This window comes from Seriola lalandi, unplaced genomic scaffold (assembly GCF_002814215.2).
Source record: "Seriola lalandi dorsalis isolate HSWRI2012SDOR001 ecotype SW California unplaced genomic scaffold, Sedor1 jcf7180002054972, whole genome shotgun sequence".
NCBI lineage: Eukaryota > Metazoa > Chordata > Actinopteri > Carangiformes > Carangidae > Seriola > Seriola lalandi.
The window spans coordinates 2,878,695-2,900,362 of record NW_019525660.1 but is presented as its reverse complement, the minus strand read 5'-3'; the positions used below and the strand labels follow the sequence as shown (position 1 = coordinate 2,900,362).

Here is a 21,668-nt window from a genome sequence, read left to right as displayed (position 1 = left end):
TTGCAGTTCAGGCTTTTTGACGCTTCATCAGCGCGCGCGCACACACACACACACACAACTGCTGTGAATGTGTGCATGTACTGCACATTGGCAGTGAAATAAATCTGGTTATATTGGCCATGATGCTTGTGGAAAAAAAAAAAAGGTTTTCATTCCTGAACACCTGAGTTAGTTAGTGAGTGAATGAACAAAGAAGAGAAAGAAAATAGCAGTGTGTGTAAATTGACCTGGGGATATAGTGATTAGTGGAAGCAGAGAGAGACAGACAGAAACAATTGAACAGGAAATGTCCTAGATTGTAAAGGTACTATCCTCTTCCTGTCCTGATTTTCACATTCAAAAGTCATCAGAGCAGTTTCCCAAAACAAATCAAGGAGGTCTCACTTTAAATAAACCCCCTTAAATCAACACCAAAACTTTAACTACCTTAACAACAAATTCTTTGAAGTCTGCTGTAATTACTACAAGTTTGGGGTTAGTTTCCGAGTGGAGCCAAAACAATTTCACTTCTGATTCTTGTCTCAGTCCAGCACCGACATCAGAACGTTGCCTGAGGTTTTTATCCCTACAGAGACTTCTCAGTCTGGACGTTCATGCAATCAGACACTTTTTCATACCACTTTGTGACTTCTAGTTCAATGTGTCTCATGAATAAATACAAATCTTCTGCCCAAGCATGTACCAAGAATATCAAGAACCCCGCTATGTGTAATGTATTCCTACAAACGTCTGTGTATTAGTCCAGCTTAGTTTTTCTTTTGCTGCTGGGTTCAGCTGGAGGTTCTGTTCGCCACACCCCGGCTGTTCAAACTTTTAAACCCTCTGCTCTCCCCAAGTAATGAGACCAAATGCAGTGGACAGTGATCAATGAGAGTGGTTCTTCTGACCAGCTGGTCTTTAATGATTTATTGGCAGCAAGCCGTGAGACAGTCCCTCACAGTCCAAAGGGCAGACTGCAGTTCACTCCCAAACTCTGCAAGTTTTAAATCCAGCAGGGGACAGAGCACAAACTTTAGGTCAGATGCTCAATTACTAACTAACTTCAACTTTTAACGAAAATAATCAAACTTTCATTCTCAAAAAACAAAACTACGATATAGAAAATGAACTCTTTTAAACAGAAAACAGACAGGAACTTCCTCTAATTATCTGTAAAATCTTGAAATTATGTGGTTAATTATATCTATAATTTATAACTGTGCCCACAGGGTTTCACACTGTGGCCTTCATCTGGGAAGTTGCATATTAATATGCAAAAAACATTGCAGTTATTAATTTTAAAGACATTACACACATTATAGACAGTTGATGAGTAGACTGTCAGCCTGTAGCCACCTTGGAGGGAAACTAGATTAAATCATTATTGCTTTTTATCGCCACCAGTTTTAGATCAGTCCAAGTGGATTTATACCACAAGAACTGATGTAAAAATTCTGCTTTATGGCAGAAAACAGGCAGCTGCTTTTCAAGAGCAAAAACTGCTGCAGCTGTGAGGTCCAGCAACAAAAGGTATTATATGAATTTTTTTAAATATGAATTTCTATTTTGAAATCTGTTTTTTTTATTTTATTTTATTTTATTTTATAGTTGTTACTGTTACTACACAAACGGAGACTGTATTACTGAAATAGTTCAGTATCTTATTAATTTAAATCGCTTCTCTTTTTAGAATGAAATTAGAAGATTGATACCACTTCTGTTTGTGTGTGTTAAGTTTGTCCAGCAGCTGGAGCCATGGGGCGATTAGCGTAGCTTAGCATAAAGACTTAATTTAAAACACATTATATCTAGTTTGTTTGATCAGGAAACAAATGTAGCTATTTGTGATTATAAAGCGAATATTTGCAAATATTTCTTGTCAAACTAAAGTTTATTTATCTGCCCAGCTCTTCTGTGGAGCTTCACCATGATGAAAAGCTGCGGGGAGCCATGCACTTGACCACTGGCCAAGAAACACTCATGCCATATCAGAGGTATCATAGTTATACATTTCTGACTTCTAATTAATGTTCACATTAGAATTCAAGATGTAACTCTGCTGAGAAGCCTCCAATTTATCCAACGCGGAGTTTAATAATACTTAATAAATACTCAGCCACATTAACATGGACATTCCCACCATTAAAGTCGGTGTAATTAAACCAAAATTTAAGTGTGATAATGTGATCGAATTCACATGGAGGTCTTTCCCATCTCTACTATATGAGGTGCATTACAGACATGAGAGTCGGATTAATATTCTCATCCAACTCTTGGAAAGAAAGCAAATATATTCACTTAAGCTTCCAGTGTTTCCTTCACTGACAGATAGTCAAACTGAGATAAGTAGGGCAGGGGATTATTGACAGATAATGTTAAATTTAAAAAAAAAAAGGCAATGGTAAGTCTTGTAGCTCCACATGTTTAGGTCCATTTCAACTATGAGCCAAAAACCGAATATTTCACTTATTTCATGTCATGCTTCAGCTTGACCAGATGTGCACATCTGTAAATAAAGTGTGAGAAAGATGGGTAAAACTACTCTAACCTGTTTGTGAGTCCAGCTGGAACCGCCCGTCCTCATTGCCAGAGATGATGCGATATACGACATGATCCGGTCCTCCACCGTCTCTGGTGAGTGCAGAGACACTCAGCACCTCCGACCCAACCGCTAAGGATTCTCGGAGCTGGGCGGTGTACTCCGAGCTCAGGAAGACGGGCTGGTAGTCGTCCAGCGAGACCACGTCCACCGTCACAGTGGCGATGGAGTACAGGTGACGGGGCAGGCCGCGATCAGTGGCTTTTACTTTCAGCTCAAAGGTGGGCGGGGTGTCGGGGGTCAGAGGTCGCTCCAGCCGCAGGATCCCAGAAAACTCGTCCAGAGAGAAGTAACCACCGTCGCCCGCCAGGAGGGAGTACTTCACCTCAGAGTTTATACCTGGAGAGAACGAATACAGAGAGAAATAACTAATAAATAACAAAATCAAATCTAAAATTAGATCAGCAGCAGCAGCAGCAGCAGCAACGACGATTGATTCTGTTTGATTATTCAATATTTATTCAAAAAGGACAAACATAACACTTCTAATATGTCATTGTGTTTGGTTTCAGTGTATGAGGTGGATACTGGCACAGACAGACGTGCTGCGGTGTGACACCTGGAGTCTTATCTCTGAGGGAAAACAAATCAGCCGAGAAATTGCTACTGTCATCAAAACCAAACCTGGATTTCCACAAGGTGTGTTTATGTTTAAAAGTCAGGACATGATGTCAAAGCACTGGGGAAAGAACCAAAAACAACATACAACTTTCAACACAGCAATCATAAGATCTTGATGTTGAAGAAACTTTCATGTGTGTGCCAAAAACATTGATTAAAAAAATACTGGATAGACACTTCAACTGAAATAATCATCAGTATTTGATTTAAGGAAATGTATGCTCTCTTTATTCATGTCCAATAGATAAAACTGTTTATGTCAGACATGAATTTAACAAAACTTGAAGGTACGATCCTGTCTTCTCATCTATGTTGATTTGTATCAAAGAGGCTGCAACGTTCATTATTTCCACAAAACCAAAGTTTTTTGGATGGACTGACTGGCACACTCTAAAGTTGGAGTAAAGCAAGTCATACAGTTCAAAGGTCAACAAAATCAAGGGTTTACTACTTTTGGAGCATAAAAGTGCCCTGGAAATTTTCAAGGCAATCTGTCCACTGAATTTGATCATGGTGCTCGATGAAAGGTCACAGGATCACCAAAACTGAGAGAAGTCGAACAACTGTGACCATGAATATTCAGAGCAAACTTAATGACAATCTGGTCATTAGATGATTAGATGTTTTGTTCTCGACTAAAGTGTTGCACAGATGGAAAGAGAGACAGATGGAGCCATTAGATAACGACCCTGCAGAAAAGTTCTAACTAACACGACATGAGGCTGGTTAACACACAACTGGTAACACAAGACCAATGGTCTTTACTTTGGGAGTGTAGTTTTAAACCTGGAGGCCAGAACAACACAACTCTTCTATCCCACTTTCCACACTTATCCCTCCGACTACTTCTTCTTCTTCTTCTCGCACTGTGTGTGTGTGTGTGTGTGTGTGTGTGTGTGTGTGTGTGTGTGTGTGTGTGTGTGTATCTCACTCACTGACTTGTGTCGCAATCATTGGCTGAGTAGCGTCACGTGACCATTGTTGTAAAGGCTAGAAACGCTGCGCCGGTAATTCAAGTAATGTTCGAGTAATGTGCTGTGCAAACTAAACAAAATGTTTTGACCTTTCCATAATTGTTTGTGTTTTTGTTTTTTGGGGGGAAATATTTTAACCTCTTCCAACCTGTGATAATTACCTAAACTGTTCACCAAAATTCTGATTATGCAAAAATTTGCCTTTTTATTATTATTGGTGAGAAAAACCATGAAGCAATGATTATTGCCTCAATCATTGCCTTTACTTGATCCCCTGCTAAAAATAGTGTAAACACGCCCCTGCAGCTCACAGGAACATGTAGTCTGTCAGGTTTTGTTCTGTGATTACAAGATAAAACGTTTGGAAACTTCTGTTTTCGGATAATAACACAGACTCACTGGAGTGCCGTGATTAAAGGTCAACATTTTTAACTCAGACAAAGCTTCGACAAACAGATGGTTTGACAGTGAGAAGCCGTGGGGGGGGGGGTGATGGAGTTTTGTACTGAGTTTAACAAACTAATTGGCCTAAAGATGGCGCTACAGTAAAAGGTCAAAACTTCAAATCTTTGATTTTTAGAGCAGCTGTGGTTTAACTTCATGCATCATGTTATTGATGGTTTCTCTCTTTTCTCATGTTTCCTGATGCTCAAGAGGCAAAACGCCAAAAAAGAAATCTAATTCTGAAAAACAATAACTGCTCAGACAAGTTTCACTCTGAATGAACGAGGAAAGAATGATAATGATACAAATCTATCTTATTACATACAGATCTACCAGCAAATTTCTCAGTGTTACATTCAAATCTTCAGATTTAAACCATCTGAATGAACAGATTGTTAACCTTTTGCCAAACACGCACTTTGTGTATTTTTGTGTCTTCACTCTCTTCTTTTCCAACATGTCAAAATGTTCTTGATAAACTTATTTGGCAAATAAAACATCCAAGAAAAAGAAAAAAAAAGTCGTCATTGTTCTCTGTGGGAAAAGTTGCCGGTGTAAAGAAAGAGGACAAGCTGCTGCACATCTGAAGGAGTGGCTCACCTGTTCTGTCTGCTCATGCTTCCCTACCCAACTGTGTGTGTGTGTGTGTGTGTGTGTGTGTGTGTGTGTAAGTCTAATGTGTGTGTGAATTTCTACCTGTCTGAATTTGTTTATCTTTACTGTGTAGGTGTGTACCAGTCTTTGTATGGGCAGAATATTTGTATTCGTAGATGTCTTTGTGCATTTTTATTGATCCAGCTAGGTGTGAACTCTGACTATCCAAGTGTGAATACATGTGTTTGTTTGTATAAATTACTTAAAATGAATATACTGTATGTGCGCGTGAGTGTGTGTGTGTGTGTGTGTGTGTGTGTGTGTGTGTGTGTGTGTGTGTGAGAGAAAACCATCCTTTGGCACATCAAACACCACACACGCCTACTCTGCCTGAGCTCTACAACTTGTTTCCAATGAAGAAAGTCTCGGTTTTACTTTACTTTTATCTGACTTAACTATTCCGACACTTAAAAACTAACCAACCATCAAAGGCAACAAATTAATAAAACATTCAAACAGTGCAGCGGAAATTTGCACCACACTGTGCCGGCTCACTTCAGTCATGAGAGACTGGTTCAGATTTGTTTTGTATTTGTTCAGTGGTAAAACATGACGTGATTAAAAAGACAGTGAGATCAAATTGTCTGCTAAAAGACTCAAAATGACAAATTTGTAAAAGTGGGGCTACAAAACATGAGGCTTATATAAATCACAGGAAAGAGAAAAATACAAGAAAGAAAAGTCACGAGGGAGTGAGCACAAGATAAATGAACAAGGATGAAAGAGAGAAACAAACACTGAATCAGAACTGAACAAGGAGTTTGGTCCATTAATGTGAGAAGAGAATTTAAAGTCTGTATCTGAACACTTGAACAAACTTTATGCAAGTAATAGTGATCCTAAACTGATTTCTTTAATTCAAACTTTTTTCTTGACCTTAATTAATTGCCACATTTCCATGACATTTGTTTTCAAGCCTTCACCTTCCCACCAGAGCAGAGCTTCTTAAACCCTTGACAGAGTTTTTAATCTATTTTGTTTGTGTTTTTATTCAGTTTTAATCCCCTTTTCATCATTTCTTTTATCTTACATCACTGGAGTTGGTTTTTCTTTTTTGTCTTTTATCATATGATTTTGAACTTATTTTGCTGCCCTGCTGTAACTTGATTTTGTTTTTAATTTGCTACCCTGTGTGAAGCACATTTTGAGTTGTGTAAAATGCTTTAAAAATAAAGAACATAATTACTATTATTAGTCTGTTTGGTTCCATTTGGTTCATTAAACAACTTGCACATTATACACACTGTTTCACATACTCACCATGAAAACACAACCCAAAGCACACGCATTCGAACCAACATAAAATATGGACACGCAGAAACATGAAACAAAAAAAATACAGCATGATAATAATAATAATAACAATAATAATATCAATATATATATATATATATATATATATATTATTTATAATAACATAAAACTGAAGCCCTATCTTGATTTGTCGACAACCTGACAGGCATGCTGTCCGGGGCATACTGAAGCCCTAACCCTGAGGCTGTGTGACTTCGCTTGGTATCATGAAGACAAACAAGACAAACACTTTGATTAATCCACCTTACGGTCTTTCCTTTAGTGCCTAATAAGTAGGAGAGACTGTAAGAGTCCCAGGGTTAAGAGTTAAAATCCCTGGGCAGGCAATAATTACAACACATTAGTGTTAGTAAAACTCAACAGCAGCCTACCAGTGTCTGGGTCTTTGGCGTATATGACAGCGATGGGCGTTCGGATGGTCGTGTTGTCAAACACAGTGACCTCATAGTGGCTGGAGGAGAAGCGAGGCGGATTATCGTTCATGTCCTGGATCATCAGCAGGATGTCTGCCTGACAGGACCGCCCGCCACCGTCCGTCGCCTTCGCCACCAGGTTGTATTCAACCTCCCTCTCACGGTCCAACACAGCCAGAGTGAACAGCTCACCTGGGGAAAGGCGGGAAGAGTATACAAGTACACAAAATATCTTTTACTTACAAGAGAACTGAATATTAATGTACAAAATGTGTCCAAAGAACATTTTCCTTAATTTTTTCAATATTCAACAAGGACGTCACGGATGCTATCATAGCCTGTTAGCTGTGTTGCATCATAGACTTCATGTCATGTAACCCTGCTCTTCCAGAGAACAGCCCCACAAAAGATGAATGGTCTGTGAGTCAGAGGTAAATGGGACAGAAGTGTTTCCTGAATAAACTCTGTGGTAACTTACTGTCTTGTTAGCACCTGAGCTAACATGTTTACCATGTTCACAGTTTGCGATCATGTTAGCGGCTAGCTCACCAGTTCACCAAATATTAAATTGTCACTAAATTACCAACAATGATGAGTAGACTGCTGTTGTTTAGCATGCTTCCTTGCTGTATATGCATGAATGTCAAAGTAAAGGTGAGGCTGTTATAAATTCAGTCTTTAGTTTTACATGTTTCCAATCATTAAGTGTTAGGCTGGTGGCGCTGACTGAAAAGTTACTTCAACCTTTGGGATCAAATAACGGTCAAGATATTTGTACCAAAGTGTCGAGCCACTGAATGAGTAACATTACCGTCTCTACAACCTCTCTGTTAGTGCGGCTTAAAACTCTCTGATATCCTCCAGGTAATCAGCTGGCATTGAGGAAATGAGACGAAGATGTTATGACAGAAATAAAGTGTGATGGATGTCAGTGAGGTGCCTCTGAAAACAGGGGAAATAACTAATGACAAAAGAAATGCTTTTGGCTCTTGTCAGCACAGAGCCTCTGTGAGTAGCTGCTGCAGAGCGCCGATGGTATCGCCAACTCAAACACTCAGCGCAGTTCACTTGGAGGGTGCGCTCATGTTTTGACCCCAAACAGACACCATCATACCTGTCCTGTGGTTGAGATGGAACTTGTCTGCGTCAGGGCCGTGGAGGGTGTAGGAGATCTGGCCATTAGCTCCCACGTCCGGATCTGAAGCTGAAACCTTCAGCACAAACATGCTGGAGGGCGAGTTTTCCATCACCACCTCTGTGTAGACCAGCTGGAACAGGAGGATAATAACAATAATCAGGCCTCCATTTGCATAGCACTTTTCTAGGTGAAGCTACTGAGAGCTGGATAAATAAAATGATATATAGCTGCGAGCGGTAAACCAGCAACAGGGCTCGGGTTTACAGTAATGAAGGGAGAAAAGGTGATATTAAAACATTTTAGAGGTGGTCAGCATTGTTGTTAGAGTTACATTAGAAGTGATTAGTCTTCACATCAAAGGTTATTTTCAAAGAATGATGAATTTAAAATTCAGATGGTTGTTATAGAGCCAACATCAGAAAAACAGTTCCCACAAAGTAGCAGCATTAGGCAGCTGTGGATCAAGAGGTAGAGCAGACTATTGACTGTAGCTTTAAAGTCATATTGGACAAAGGTGTCTGAAAAAAAGACAGAAAAGGTTTTAACATTTATTAAGATATGAATACTCACAGTTATACCAAATTATGTTAAATATTTTTCAGGATTTTTTATGTTTTGGCAAAATACAACAATAAAATTTAAAGTTGAACTTCAAAGATTAACCACAACACATCTACCACAAAGTCTCTGCTGGTCAAATTAATTTCTATTTGATTTCAATGTTTATTTGTATAGGGACAGGTACTGTATAGGGCATAAACCAATACCACATACAACAGCATTGTCCCTATATAATTTATCAAAGATTAATGTTCCCTAAACTATGAAAGCATGACATGTTGACATTTTTAGTCAGTTTATGGCCTTTTTATGTGTTACAGTATCAGTTTGTTTAAACCAAGTACAGAAATTACTTGATCAGTTTTGGTAAAATAGGAACAAACTACAAAAGATTCTAAATTAAAATTATTATTATTATTATTATTCTTTTTTACAAAATAAAAAAATAATTCAGCTGGGCTTACATTTCACATACTACTCTTATAAATGAATAAATTAAGAAAGAAACTACCTTTTTTGGCTTACTCCATTAAAAGCAACAGCTCAAGAATTTAATTTCCCTTAAGAGTTGCTGGTGGCCAACAGGACTATTGTACAGAGCTGCTGCCAGATGGGAGTGTGTCTGACAAGCTGTTGTTGGACAGTGATAGTGAACGTAACTGTGATGAGTCTTATCTGTGAACGAAAGGGTGAAATAACCTCCTCACCTGTTCACACAGTGGACTGTTGTCATTGATGTCCAGCACATGGACATCCACAGTGACTGGAGCCTCAAACTTCCCGTCAGTGGCGGTGACTTTGAGTGTGTATCTGTCTTTGGTCTCTCGGTCCAGACGTTCCTTCACGATCAATCCCCATTCGCCCTCGTCCTCCTGGATGATGGCAAATTGGCCCAACGGGTCCCCACCTGCAGGAGTAATGAAGAACTGAGAGGTAATCCTGGATTTTCTAGATAATTTGCCAGAAAAAATCATTCTAATTTCCTAAAAATATGCTGGCTTGATACTAATTATAAGGGAAATTGAGAGAGTGTTAATTGCTACAGTTATTAAGTACGTACTTGTCATATTTAAGTTTTTAAGAAAAAAAAAAGGAATTCACCCAGTGGGTGAAAAATAGAATCAATATCCTCGAATCGTTTCCTAGAAAGATGAACAAAAAAACAACAAACAAAAAAGTAAAACTGCAGAGTTCTTATTTGTTGTTTGTCTTTGTTGCTTTTGTTATAGCGTCTTTGTAACACTACATTACATTCTGAGTAATATATATACTGTATATGTACATATAGTATATATAATGTGTTTTTTTTTAATTCACACTTAGCTTATGTGATACAAAAGAGTCTTTGATATCAAGTACTGAAGCCATGTTGTTCCTGATGAATAATTCAGTAATTTTTCTGCTTTCTGTTGTAGGTGATGTTTTAACATTAGACTGACTCACCCGAGTACTTTCCAATCATTGTTTTCTTTTCCTTTCTCACAAACTTTTATCGTTGAAATGAAAACTTTAACTGTTGACAGCTGAAGCTGGCTGCTGAATATGCCCATCAGTGTGTATGTTACAGAAGATTGCATCATTGCCAGTCAGCCACCTTGTTTGACACGTGACCTGTGCAGATGGAGCCACTACATGTCGGTTCTGCTCACTGAATAAATGCTTCAACCTCAAAAAGGAAAGTTGACAGCTGTCAAAAGTTGCCACACAGGTCTTGTGACGAATGTGTTAAACTGTGGCGTGGGTTTTCTTTGGCAGTGACATAACACTTGTTAGGTGCTGCTGTCCATAAACAGCCTGCGGCACTAGAAGGAATAGTAAAGTAAGGAATTAGTACAGGCTACTGCAGTGGATTGGGATGTTAGGCACTAAAGTTTAACTGCTATAGACTCTTGAAGGCTAATTCTGAGTTTTCGAACTATAGCTGTACTTGAGTCTATCACATAACAATGATGTAGGGATTCCCCAAACTTTTTACTCTTTGCGTTGTAGAAAAGCCTTTGAAACTTTACTTAGACCATCAAAATAAAACTTCCATAAATGGAAGGTTTAAAATCTACGTGGCTATAGTCGATCCAAGGTTTGGTGCATTTTCATACACACTTTTTAGCAAAAGGTAAAAGAAATAAGGTCAAAAATTGAGGTTATTTCACTACGGTATCGGTACTGGATAAATAAATAAAAAAATATAACTTTTCCCTCATACAAAGTTGCACTGTTTTAGTGTTTGTTCTGAAATTTCTTGCTGTTTTAAAAAAATCTTGCATGATCACTTTATTCACAGTCAGAATAAAATTCAGATTTTGGCCAATATTTTAAGATAAATGGATGAAATTTTCAATAATTTCAAACACATGTTCATTGTAAGTCAGGGTAATGTCACAATGATGGAAATATTACCATAAATACGGTGGCAAATGTTTACAGTAGTATTCACAGACATGTTAACGTAGATCAAATCTTGATCAATTTATGATGTGACATGAAAAAACTGGGCAATAACTACCACTAAGGAGATCAAGACTTTGTTTTTATATGGTACAACTTCAAACACATTACCCCCCCCCAAACCCCCCCCCCCCCCCCCCATGGTGGTATTTTAAAGCCGACTCTTGTATTACTTTGTGAATTGTGGGGATGTCTTTAAAACAGCAATGAGATCATTGTAAGAAAACTGTGAGAAAAAAACCTGAATATATAACTGAACAATGAAATGGGGGATTTTTGTGCTTAGTCAAAACTTTCTCAGGTGGTTGAGTTGCAAGGGAGAAATTTAGTCCAGACCTCAGTACTTTTAAAACCCTGCCAACGTTCCTGATGAAAAATGACAGCAATGAATTTTGAATTTTGTTGTGTGAGGCAGCCTCATTGTAGACAGACTCCTGAATAAATAAAATCATCACATCAATCATTCTGGTTAAGGGCAACTTTAATGTTTGCTTCTGTTTTTGTTTCTTTTTGACAAGCCAATGTTAGCATCAGACCAACCCTACCATTTATTAATAATTCCAATGCCAATATTCCTGTTATACTTTCCAAAAACAATGTTGTGACAGCAAACTCCTCTAGAAGGGTATGAGTTTAACTGACTGGAGGAAAATAGAAGTTTTGCATTAATTCAAGGCTTTGTTTTTGTTGTTAGCCGCAGGATATCCAGTTTGTATTCCTGCCTTGTCAGCTTGTCGACCTATGTTTCTTTGTGATTTATCTGTGACTGAGTAATCTAAAATTATGACTGCGCAATTAACAGATATTTCATGTCACCTCATTAATGTCTTGATAAATCCCACAGTGCAGCGAATCTTCAACGGGAAAGTAATTTGGCTGATAAACACAGACACACTCGCTCACTCTCAGATAAGACCACGCAAATATGGTGACGGGCGAGTACACACACACACACACACACACACACACACACACACACACACACACCTAGTGACCTGCACAAATGACTTAAAAACAACAACATTCACAGTCTCAAATCCATTGACTCGCACATACTCCTAAACACATATTCAGACAAACACACCTGTGATGTAACATGTCACTAGCCGGTTCTCCAGAGACACATCAGCATCTGTGGTCGTCATGGAGATGATGACTTCACCCGGACTGCTGTTCTCCACCACCGAGCCGCGGTACACTTCGTCTGAGAACTTCGGCGGGTTGTCGTTCTCGTCCGTCACCGTCACCTCCACCAGGACGCTGGATGACAGCTTGTTGTCGCCGCCATGATCTGTAGCGACCACACTGAACCTGTAGACTCTGGTTGCCTCGCAGTCCGTCTCCTGTGCTGTTGTGATCCAGCCGCTCTCGCCATCGATGGAAAACACATTGGTGATGTCGGTCGCGGTGCCGTCAGGCAGTGACTCCAAGCTGTAGGTTACAAGACCATTGGTGTCTGTGTCCGGGTCGTTGGCGGTGACCTGCGGGTCAATATAAACAACGGTTAGTGGTTGCATTTTGACTTGCAAGCAATGTTTACATTTATGTAGCGGTTTACAAGTAAAAGCAGATAAAAACAGCAAATGGCTCCCTTCTTAATCAACTGAATCAACTAATTAATCAATCAACTGTTAATATTGGATTTTATTTAGATAGAACTCCTCCTCAATGTGTATGAAAAAGACTCTTTTAAAAGCCTTTTGCGTTATAACTCACACGGTTAAACTCCGTCTCTAGCCAAATCGATACCTCACCTGAATAACGGTGGTTCCAGCGGGCATGTTCTCAGCCAGGAAGGCCCTGTATGGGCTTGCATCAAACACTGGCTGGTTATCATTCACATCCTGGACCTGGATGCTGACAGACACCAGCGATGCCACGTCGGTCCCGTTGTGGTTCCCCTGGGCAATCACGTCTATCTGGTACCACTTTGTCTTTTCATGGTCGATGGTCTTCTGCAACAGCAGAGTTCCACTTTCTTTGTCCAAGGTGAAAACTTTGTCTTTGTTGCTTTCAACTGTGTTGCCGTTCACCAGGCTGTAAATGAGAGGCATGTCGGAGTCGGCCCTCACAGAGCCTATCTCCGTCCCTATGGGGATGTCCTCAGCAGCTGAGAAGGTGTAGAGGGGCTCTGAGAACTTCGGAAGAGGGACCTCAGGAGGAACCACTTTGACTTGGACTGGGACTGTGGAGTTATAGAACGGGAGGCTACCGTCACGAGCCTTGACTTTGAAGTTGAAGATCTTGTTCTCCATGCCGACAAGACTCTCTTTGACACTCACAACTCCGGTGAAAGGGTTGATCTCGATGATGTCTTCTGTGACTTCTTCGGTTTCGTCTACAGTGTAGGTGACATCGGCATTTTTGCCATCGTCTGCATCGTAAGCCATGATTTGAATGACAGGGGAGCCTTTATTTACAGTGGACTGAATTGAAACCTGGTATTCTGACGCTTTGAACTGAGGTATGTTGTCGTTCTCGTCTGTGAGAATAATTTTGACCGTGCAAAAGGCCACTTTTCCACCGCCATCTTTTGCCATCACTTTAATAGCTATGACTCTCTGGGCTGGGTTTTCTCTGTCCAACGGCTGTGTCGTAACAATCTGCCCATTGTTATTGATAGCAAATTTCTCATCAGCAAGTTTGTTGATGATGGTGTAGTCTACGCTGCCATAGGGCCCATCATCGGGGTCAATGGCAGCTAATCGGATCACGCGAGTTCCTGCTTCTGCATTTTCAGCCAGCTCTGCCTCGTAGATGCTCTGTTTGAAGTACGGACTATGCCTGTTGCTGTTAATCATGTCAATATTGACTGGTGCCGTTTTCTGAAACACCCCATCAGACACAGCCACTGTCAGGTTATAGTAAGGATCCAGATTCCTCTTACAGACGTTAGAAAAAGAGATGATTCCTGAGGATTCGTTGATGTTGAAGTAACGGCCTTCGTTCCCTGACAGGATTTTGTACTTGAGGTTATTCAGGTCGCCAGTGTCGGGATCTGAAGCTTGGATTTTGATGACTATGTGGCCACATTTTGCCATTTCATCCAGTGTGGCTTCATACTGGGAGCTGACAAAATCGGGTGGGTTGTCATTAACATCTGTGACATTTACAAAGACACTGGCTTCACTACTAAGAGGAACAGTGCCGTTATCAGTGGCTTTGATTTTCAAATTAAAGTGCTTTGTGTTTTCATGATCGAGCACCTGTTTTGTGAAAATCAACCCACTCTGAGGGTCAATCTCAAAGAAATCAGTCTCATTCCCCTCTGTTTTCACAATCTTGAAGGTCAAATCTTTATTTCTGCCAGAGTCCCTGTCAGAGGCAGAGAGCTGGATCACTGACGTGCCAACTGGGAGCCCTTCAGGAATGCTCACCCTGTACATTAGCTTCGAGAAAACTGGTGGATTATCATTCACATCCTCCACTTCTATTTCCACTGAGGCCTCGGAGAAAGCTCCGGTCACAGAGTCAGTAGCTCGAACTGTCAACACATGCATGGTCTGACTCTCGTAGTCGAGGGGGTTGGTGACGGTCAGAACGCCTGTTTTGAAATCAATGTGAAAGTGTTTTGAGGCATTTTCCTCTTCAAGATTGTAGATGAGCCGATAGCCTTCTGGATTTCTGGCCTGAACGTGCAAGATGGTGGTGAAGGGAGGGACATTTTCAGGGACTTTCAGCGGATAAAGAAGAGTCTGGAAAACTGGGTTGGTTCGATTCCTCACTTGAATAGTTAGCTGCGCCACTGTGCTGTGAGTGGGCTCACCCTCATCTATAGCCAAGACCGTCAATGCATACTTGTTCAGTGCTTCAAAGTCAAGAGGCCTCTGAAGAGACACGTCGCCTACATCGGGATCTATTCTGAAGAGGTCGTAGTCCTCCTCCAGTGAATACATGATGGATCCATTTTCTCCCAAATCTCTGTCGATGGCAGTTACTTGATACAAAACATCGCCTGGTTCAGAGTCTTCAGATATCATCATTGAAAATGGCAAGTTTAGAAACTGGGGAGAATTGTCATTGACATCATCTATAAAAACCTTGACCTGAGTTGTAGCCGTTCTGGTTGGTGTTCTCATGTCTTGTACCTTCACCACTACATCATACAGGTCCTTTTCCTCTCTGTCAAAAGGGACACCTGTTGTTTCAAGTACGCCTGATGTCTGGGAAATTGCAAACCTCTCCATTGGGTTTACCACAGAATATAAAAGAGGCTCATTTAAATAACAACCTGTAGCTTTTAGAGCCGCCAAAATTTTGACTGTCTTCAGGTTTTCTGTAATACTTGCTGAATACACTTTCTGCTCAAATCCAAGCTCACTTGCTGTTAGGTTTGTTACATTTACCATGACAATAGCTGAGTCTTTGTACAGGCCGTCAGAGGCTTTGACAACCAGTTGATAAAATGGCCTAAATTCAGATACATTGCTCACGCTAATGACTCCAGTACTGGGGTGAATTGAAAAGGCATTGTGAAGATTCCCCTCAGTGATGCTGTATGAGACTGTCGAGTCGGCGTCATGGGCCATGACGCGCACAACCTCTGTATCTCTGACAGTTGGGAAAATGATGGATGGCTCGTACACTGGGGTGGTGAATTGTGGCGGGCAGTCATTCAGGTCCAGGATGTGAACGGTGACCTTGGCAGGCTCTGCTGCATACAGTGATGGTTCCCCTGAGTCCTTTACCTGCACCGTGAAGTGATATTTGGCCCTGGCCTCAAAGTCAACTGGTGAAATTAAAGAGATGGTGCCCATACTTGAGTCGATCTTGAAGACTTTCAGAGCCTCTGGTTCAAGGATCTGATACACCAACATAGAATTAGCATCTCTGTCTGCATCTGAAGCCTGGATGACCAGAGGGGTGTTTCTTTCTCCCATCACCATGCTGTTTATGTGAGATGATTCACTAATTTGTCCCAAGTACTCCCTCTGCTGAAAAACAGGAGCATTGTCATTTTCGTCAATCACGTAGATGTAAACGACAGTCTTGGACGAGGCTCCAGCTGTGGTGGAAGCTGTAACTTTGAGCTTGTAGGAGGCACAGCTCTCAAAATCAAGGTGCTTTTGTGTTGAAATCAGCCCAGTATAGGGGTTTATGTGAAATGTCCCGTTAGGATCGCCACTTTCTATCCCATAATGAAGTGCAGCAGGACTGGAAGCTGAGATGGTGACCACTGGCGTTCTGAAGGTGCTTAATTCACTGATCTCTGCTAAGTATTCGTCCGAAGGGAAGGCAGGTGGGGTTTGGTCGGAAACGCAGATGTGGACATGGATGGAGCAGATGTCACTGCGCTGAGGGAAGCCCTGATCAGTGGCCTTCACTGTCAAGTGGAACTGGTCCTGAGGCTGAAGGTCCAAAGGTTTAGAAACCCTGATGGAGCCCACCTCTGGATCTATGGAGAAGATGTTGTCGATGTTACCTGCAGGGGAGGAAATAATGCGTTACACAAATTAACTACTCAAAAACCATAATCCCGAAGGCAGGGGTCCACTACTTTTCCATTAGATTTCATTAGAAATTCTTTGGATTACATAGGGCTATGATAAAACAATAAAATAATTTAAGGCTAATAATAATTTAATTTAAGGAATGCAATGCTTTCATTGGCATTACATTGTAGGTCAGATAAAACAAGACATTTCATGACATTGTCTTCTGTTCTAGGATACAATGATGAGTAATTTTCTCTCTTTTGTGATGTTTTATATACAAAATAATTCATCAGTTAACCGAGAAAATAATCCACAGATTAATAGATAATTAAAAAAATGTGTTAGTTGCCGCCCAGGAATGAGAGAGATTGGAAGACACTGCTACCGGCTAAAAAAAATTGTCCTTCACAAAATAGCTCATAAAACCACAGCAACATGTCATCTTTATAATTCGGTTTTTGTATGGATTTAACAAATGAGATATAACATATTAATTAGTCAGCTTTAGGTGTTATCCGTTTCCCCCTGTTTCTGGGATTTGTGCAAAGCTAAATAAATTGGCTGTTGGCTCCAGCTTTGTATTTAACCAAAAATGAAAATGATATTTATCTTCTCAGCTAACTCACTGGTTTTCAATATCAATCTGTGTCAAGATTTTTATAGATAAAAGTGCCATTGATTTGATCAGCTTTATTCTGTCTACTGCATTTCAACAAGAGACACAGCTCTGAAAACAGCTACATTTATCTCACACTATTCACCATTTTTTCTCTGGTTTTAAGAAAGAAAAGTCTTACCGTTTGAATCTGAGACGGCATTAGTTATTAAGATGGATGTTCTTTGCTGTATAAAACACTGAGCGGGCATAATGTGTTCCTCTAGAGCAGCTGGTGCTGTGCGCCTCTGCCACACCACGCGCCAATTTTCCAACCGCTTTGATCATACATGATCAGCAATATCCCCTGGATAAATCCTACACTACTGCAAGAGAATGCAAGTTGCATGCCTCAGCCATTCTCTTAGAAGGTCAAGATGTTTCAGCTCGGTGTGAGAAGCAGAGAGAGGCAATGAAGTGATGGAGGCGAACGGAGGACTGGGACCACAAGGTTGATATTCAAATCCCAAAACAGAAATCATGGCAGGGAAGGGAATTGAGATAAACTCTGCCCTTTCTCAGGTATCATTATCGTGCCCTTCAACCCGCTCCTTCAGTGGAGCCAGGTTGACATTAGAAGGCTGTGGTTGTCGGTGGCGGATCCCAGTGGTCACCATTAGAAAATAGTTAGCAGCTCCCAGGTGTGAATATTTGTGTGGATGAATGTGAAGCAGAGTGAAGCTGAAAATGAGCAGGCATAAATAGAAGATAGAAATAACCCCTTTGCTGCTCACCGGAGTGAAGAGAGTAGCTGATGTCGGCATTGCTGCCCATGTCCTTGTCCAGCGCCTTGACCTGGACAACCTCGGAGCCTGTAGGAGCCAGGTTGGAGATGCTGGCCTCATACCGAGGGCTGAGGAAAGATGGTGAGTGGTCGTTACAGTCCTCCACATGAACCACCACCTTCACAAAGTTCCTCTTCACAGGGATCTCCTGGTCACGCACCTGAGGAGGAGTGAGGAAAAGTGTTTGTGTCTGTGGTGGTAAGAGACTGTTAGGGCTGTTATAGTAACAACTGCTGGACAAAAATAATGAAAAATATGATAAAATAATGAATACACCACCATTGCTTTTTGATACATGCATTTTATTTGTTGTTACGCTGTATGAGTGAAGAGATTATTTCTCAAGCTTTTTTCCTGGTCTTTTTGACTTATCTCCTCTTTTTAGGTGCATTATGAACGATCAAAAGTTTTTTTAATGTCTGTTCTCTCTGGTAAATTGATTTAATCTAAGGTCAAATAAAGTTTAATTTATTTACAGAGCACGTTTAAATGCAGCAGTGTCGTGATTTTGAACTTTTCAAGTATACTTCAGTCTTGACATAAGACTTAATATCATGTTTCTTTATAGGGTGAAGATTTCTTCAGCTAAATAAATAAACAAACCATTTAAAAGCCGTTTAATTAAAAAAAAAGGAGAAAGGCTATTTTTCTTGCATCATGAAAAGTTGACAGCAATGGTAATGTTGACCAAGTGCTTTCACAGAAAAATAAAAAAATATAATAAGATAAATTAAAAAAAACTATACTATTAAATAAATAAGTAATTATAATAAATCACTACAGAATAATGCAAGACAAAGATTTTGTAAAGCAGTTTGAGCTGTATTTCATATATTGCTATGATTTTTTAATTCTAAAAGAAATGAAAATTGGATTTCTACAATTGTGTGACAACTGGAAAAACTCAATCCACTGAGGAAGATCATGTGATACGGTGGAAAGCTCCTGAAGAGCTACTAGAACAAGAACTTGCTTGTGTACATTACAGGTATCTTCATAAGACTCAGTTCTACTGTATTGTGCATCACTGTGTCGTTACCATCACGATCAGAGTATGAACGGAGATCATCTCGTAGTCGAGCTCCTCCGTCATCACCAGGACTCCACTCTTTGGGTCCAGGTGGAAGAACTTGGTGCTGTCTGGATGGAGGCTGCTGTGGATGGAGTACACCAGCTTACTGTTGGTGTCAGCATCCTGAGCGCTGATCTGCAGGATGTCCTTCCACGGGGAGGTATCCTCAGGAACCCTCACCTTAAATTACACAGGAACAGACGAGGAAATAGGTTTTAAAAAGTTTTATTACAGGATAATAAAACAGAACAAACGACCGGGTTTGAGAAATAGATATGAAACTGAATTTTTTAACTTTTACATTTCAATTTGAAGACAATTTTTTTTTATTCATAACAGTGGTTGGACTGAAGACAGAAACATTTTGAGGACAAGAAACTGTTCTGTAAGAGCAGAGACGGGACCAAAGAGGTTGTTGATTATTGTGATTAAGAAAAAATACAGTGATGCAGAAGCCTTATACTGTCTGATGGACATCCTAATAATCACAGTAAAGAATGGTGGCAGGAGATTTTAACAGTCTCTCAACATTTAAAGTTATATATTTTTTAAATAAATCTGCAACTAGTTCCTTGGTTACCACAAGTACCACCCAGAAATTAATAAAGCATGGCTAATTAAGTCTTAATGGGAATTATCAATATAGCCAGACAGGATCAAGATTAGGAGTTAGAGTCTAACTATCTGATATACAAGTTAAAGAAACCAAACAGACTTTAGGCAAGTGGCTAGGCTAAGAAAAATAACATTTTTAATACTAAAGATTTAAATAATTAAAAATAACCAAATCTTATCTGTTAAAATTCAAAAAGAGAGAGTTTCTTGTATGTTTCTGAAACTGGGGGGCATAAAGCCATCACAGGAGGGGCATATTAAATTGAATGATTATGAGCAACACTATGACCACTCAGCGTGACTTTAGTAGTATGGTGTATTGTAAGATGGTGTGAAGTATAAGACGGACAGACTTTTGTCAGGGAAGAAAAGACAGTCAGGACACTTTAAAACCTTAAGAACCCACAATTTGCATCAAAAATCATACTCCTGTTAAATCTGAACACAAAGACACAATACACATAATTTCAGATCCAGTTTGACTTACACTGTTTTAGGATATCATCATCTCCAAAGTCCACTGCCATAAATCCTGAGAGTCATCACGTTTTTAAGCTTTCTACAGTATCAAAGGAATGCAGTGAGAACTGTTTGTACATCCATGTGTACACTGCAAACAGGAACCGCTAATACCTAATTCAGCGCACTTTTAAATGTTGCCAACTTGCCAAAATGTAAACAAATATAAGCTAAAAAAAAACATAAGGCTAAAGTTGTAGCAAACGGCTATGTCACTGACCACATGGTCATGTTTTACTTCCTGTTTACGTCTCCCAATGGTCGCAAATTGTGGGAAATGGATCAGGATTATCCCCCAAATAGAGCTAATGAAAAGAAAGAGAGAAAGAACAAGTGATGCTCGTCCAAGCCACATCTAAAATATGACAAATCTTACGTTGCTCTCAGGTTTACTGTTAAAATTATTTTTTTGTTTCCACTGGGGGACATGGCAAGGAGAAGTTTTGAGAAATCCTGGCATAATCTTTGATGAAAAGTTGGTTTGTTTAGACAGCTTTGCTGTAAATAGCCCCTACAAGCAGCTTGTTTAAGGCTTTCACTCTTGTGATTATAGTGGGACAAAAGTACTCAGTTGCTTTTCACACCTGGCTGCTTCTCTGACATACAGTTAATTACCTGTAAAGAATGTCGTCTTAGGTAATCTGGCTGTAATAACCCACCTGTAAACTCTGCTCAAAATTCTGTATTCAAATGACAATCTACTGGATCTCTCCTCAATTCTCACCTCGTACAGTGGCTTCAGGAAGACCGGACGGTGTTCGTTCATGTCCACCACGCGGATGTAGGCCTGCAGTTTTGAGACGGAACACACAGGGTTTGAGAAAATAGATGCTCAGCATGAGAGACATTAAATATGGAAGGTGGTTCTTCAAAGCTGCTTTACATGTAGCACCTGATCCGCTGCTGCCTGCAGGAATTAAGATTAGATTCTAAACCAGAGATTTTCAAAATCAAATGAGAACATAAATAAAGTTGTTGGATGTTTTCTGTTTAATGCAGCTGGTTCAGCTCAGTGGGTTTATTAGGACAGTGACTTTGAGGTGTCATCACTCGTTCACTTCAGGTTCAGGCTGCACCCCCAATAAGCCGACTGTAAATACAGGATCAGGAAACAAGGATGGTCTGGTTCAAACCCAAGAAGTCTAAAGTTAGTTAGTCTAAATAAAGGCCTTTATTTACAGGGTCAGATTTAACAAGTACATATGTTTTTTTATGCTTTTTTCTCACCTGAGTGGTGGCGCTGTGGTGTCCGTCGCTGACCCGCACTGTCAGGTTGTAGTTGGAGCGGCGAGCTGCATCGAGCCGGCGGGCAATCGAAATGGTTCCACTATTCCTCTGGATGTCAAAGTCTTTTTCCTCATCACCACCTGAGACACAGAAGATGAGGAGAACAGACAGGTAGGTAGAAATAAAAAAAGAAGTTCATTCAATCTGCTGCTGAGGCT

General features: G+C 40.2%; 1 protein-coding gene across 2 annotated transcripts in view; it reads right to left on the bottom strand.

Moving 5' to 3' along the window:
* fat2 (FAT atypical cadherin 2) overlaps positions 1-21,668 on the bottom strand; it is a 91,671-nt gene that overhangs the window by 46,346 nt on the left and 23,657 nt on the right. For both annotated transcript variants that reach the window (XM_023398141.2, XM_087171709.1), the window contains exons 6-15: positions 21,451-21,590; positions 20,948-21,010; positions 19,057-19,269; positions 17,967-18,177; positions 12,897-16,564; positions 12,227-12,623; positions 9,405-9,604; positions 8,113-8,266; positions 6,957-7,190; positions 2,528-2,917 (exon numbers count right to left, since the gene is read on the bottom strand). In XM_023398141.2, coding sequence (XP_023253909.2) covers positions 2,528-2,917; positions 6,957-7,190; positions 8,113-8,266; positions 9,405-9,604; positions 12,227-12,623; positions 12,897-16,564; positions 17,967-18,177; positions 19,057-19,269; positions 20,948-21,010; positions 21,451-21,590 — 5,670 coding nt within the window. The remainder of the gene's footprint in view (positions 1-2,527; positions 2,918-6,956; positions 7,191-8,112; positions 8,267-9,404; positions 9,605-12,226; positions 12,624-12,896; positions 16,565-17,966; positions 18,178-19,056; positions 19,270-20,947; positions 21,011-21,450; positions 21,591-21,668) is intronic.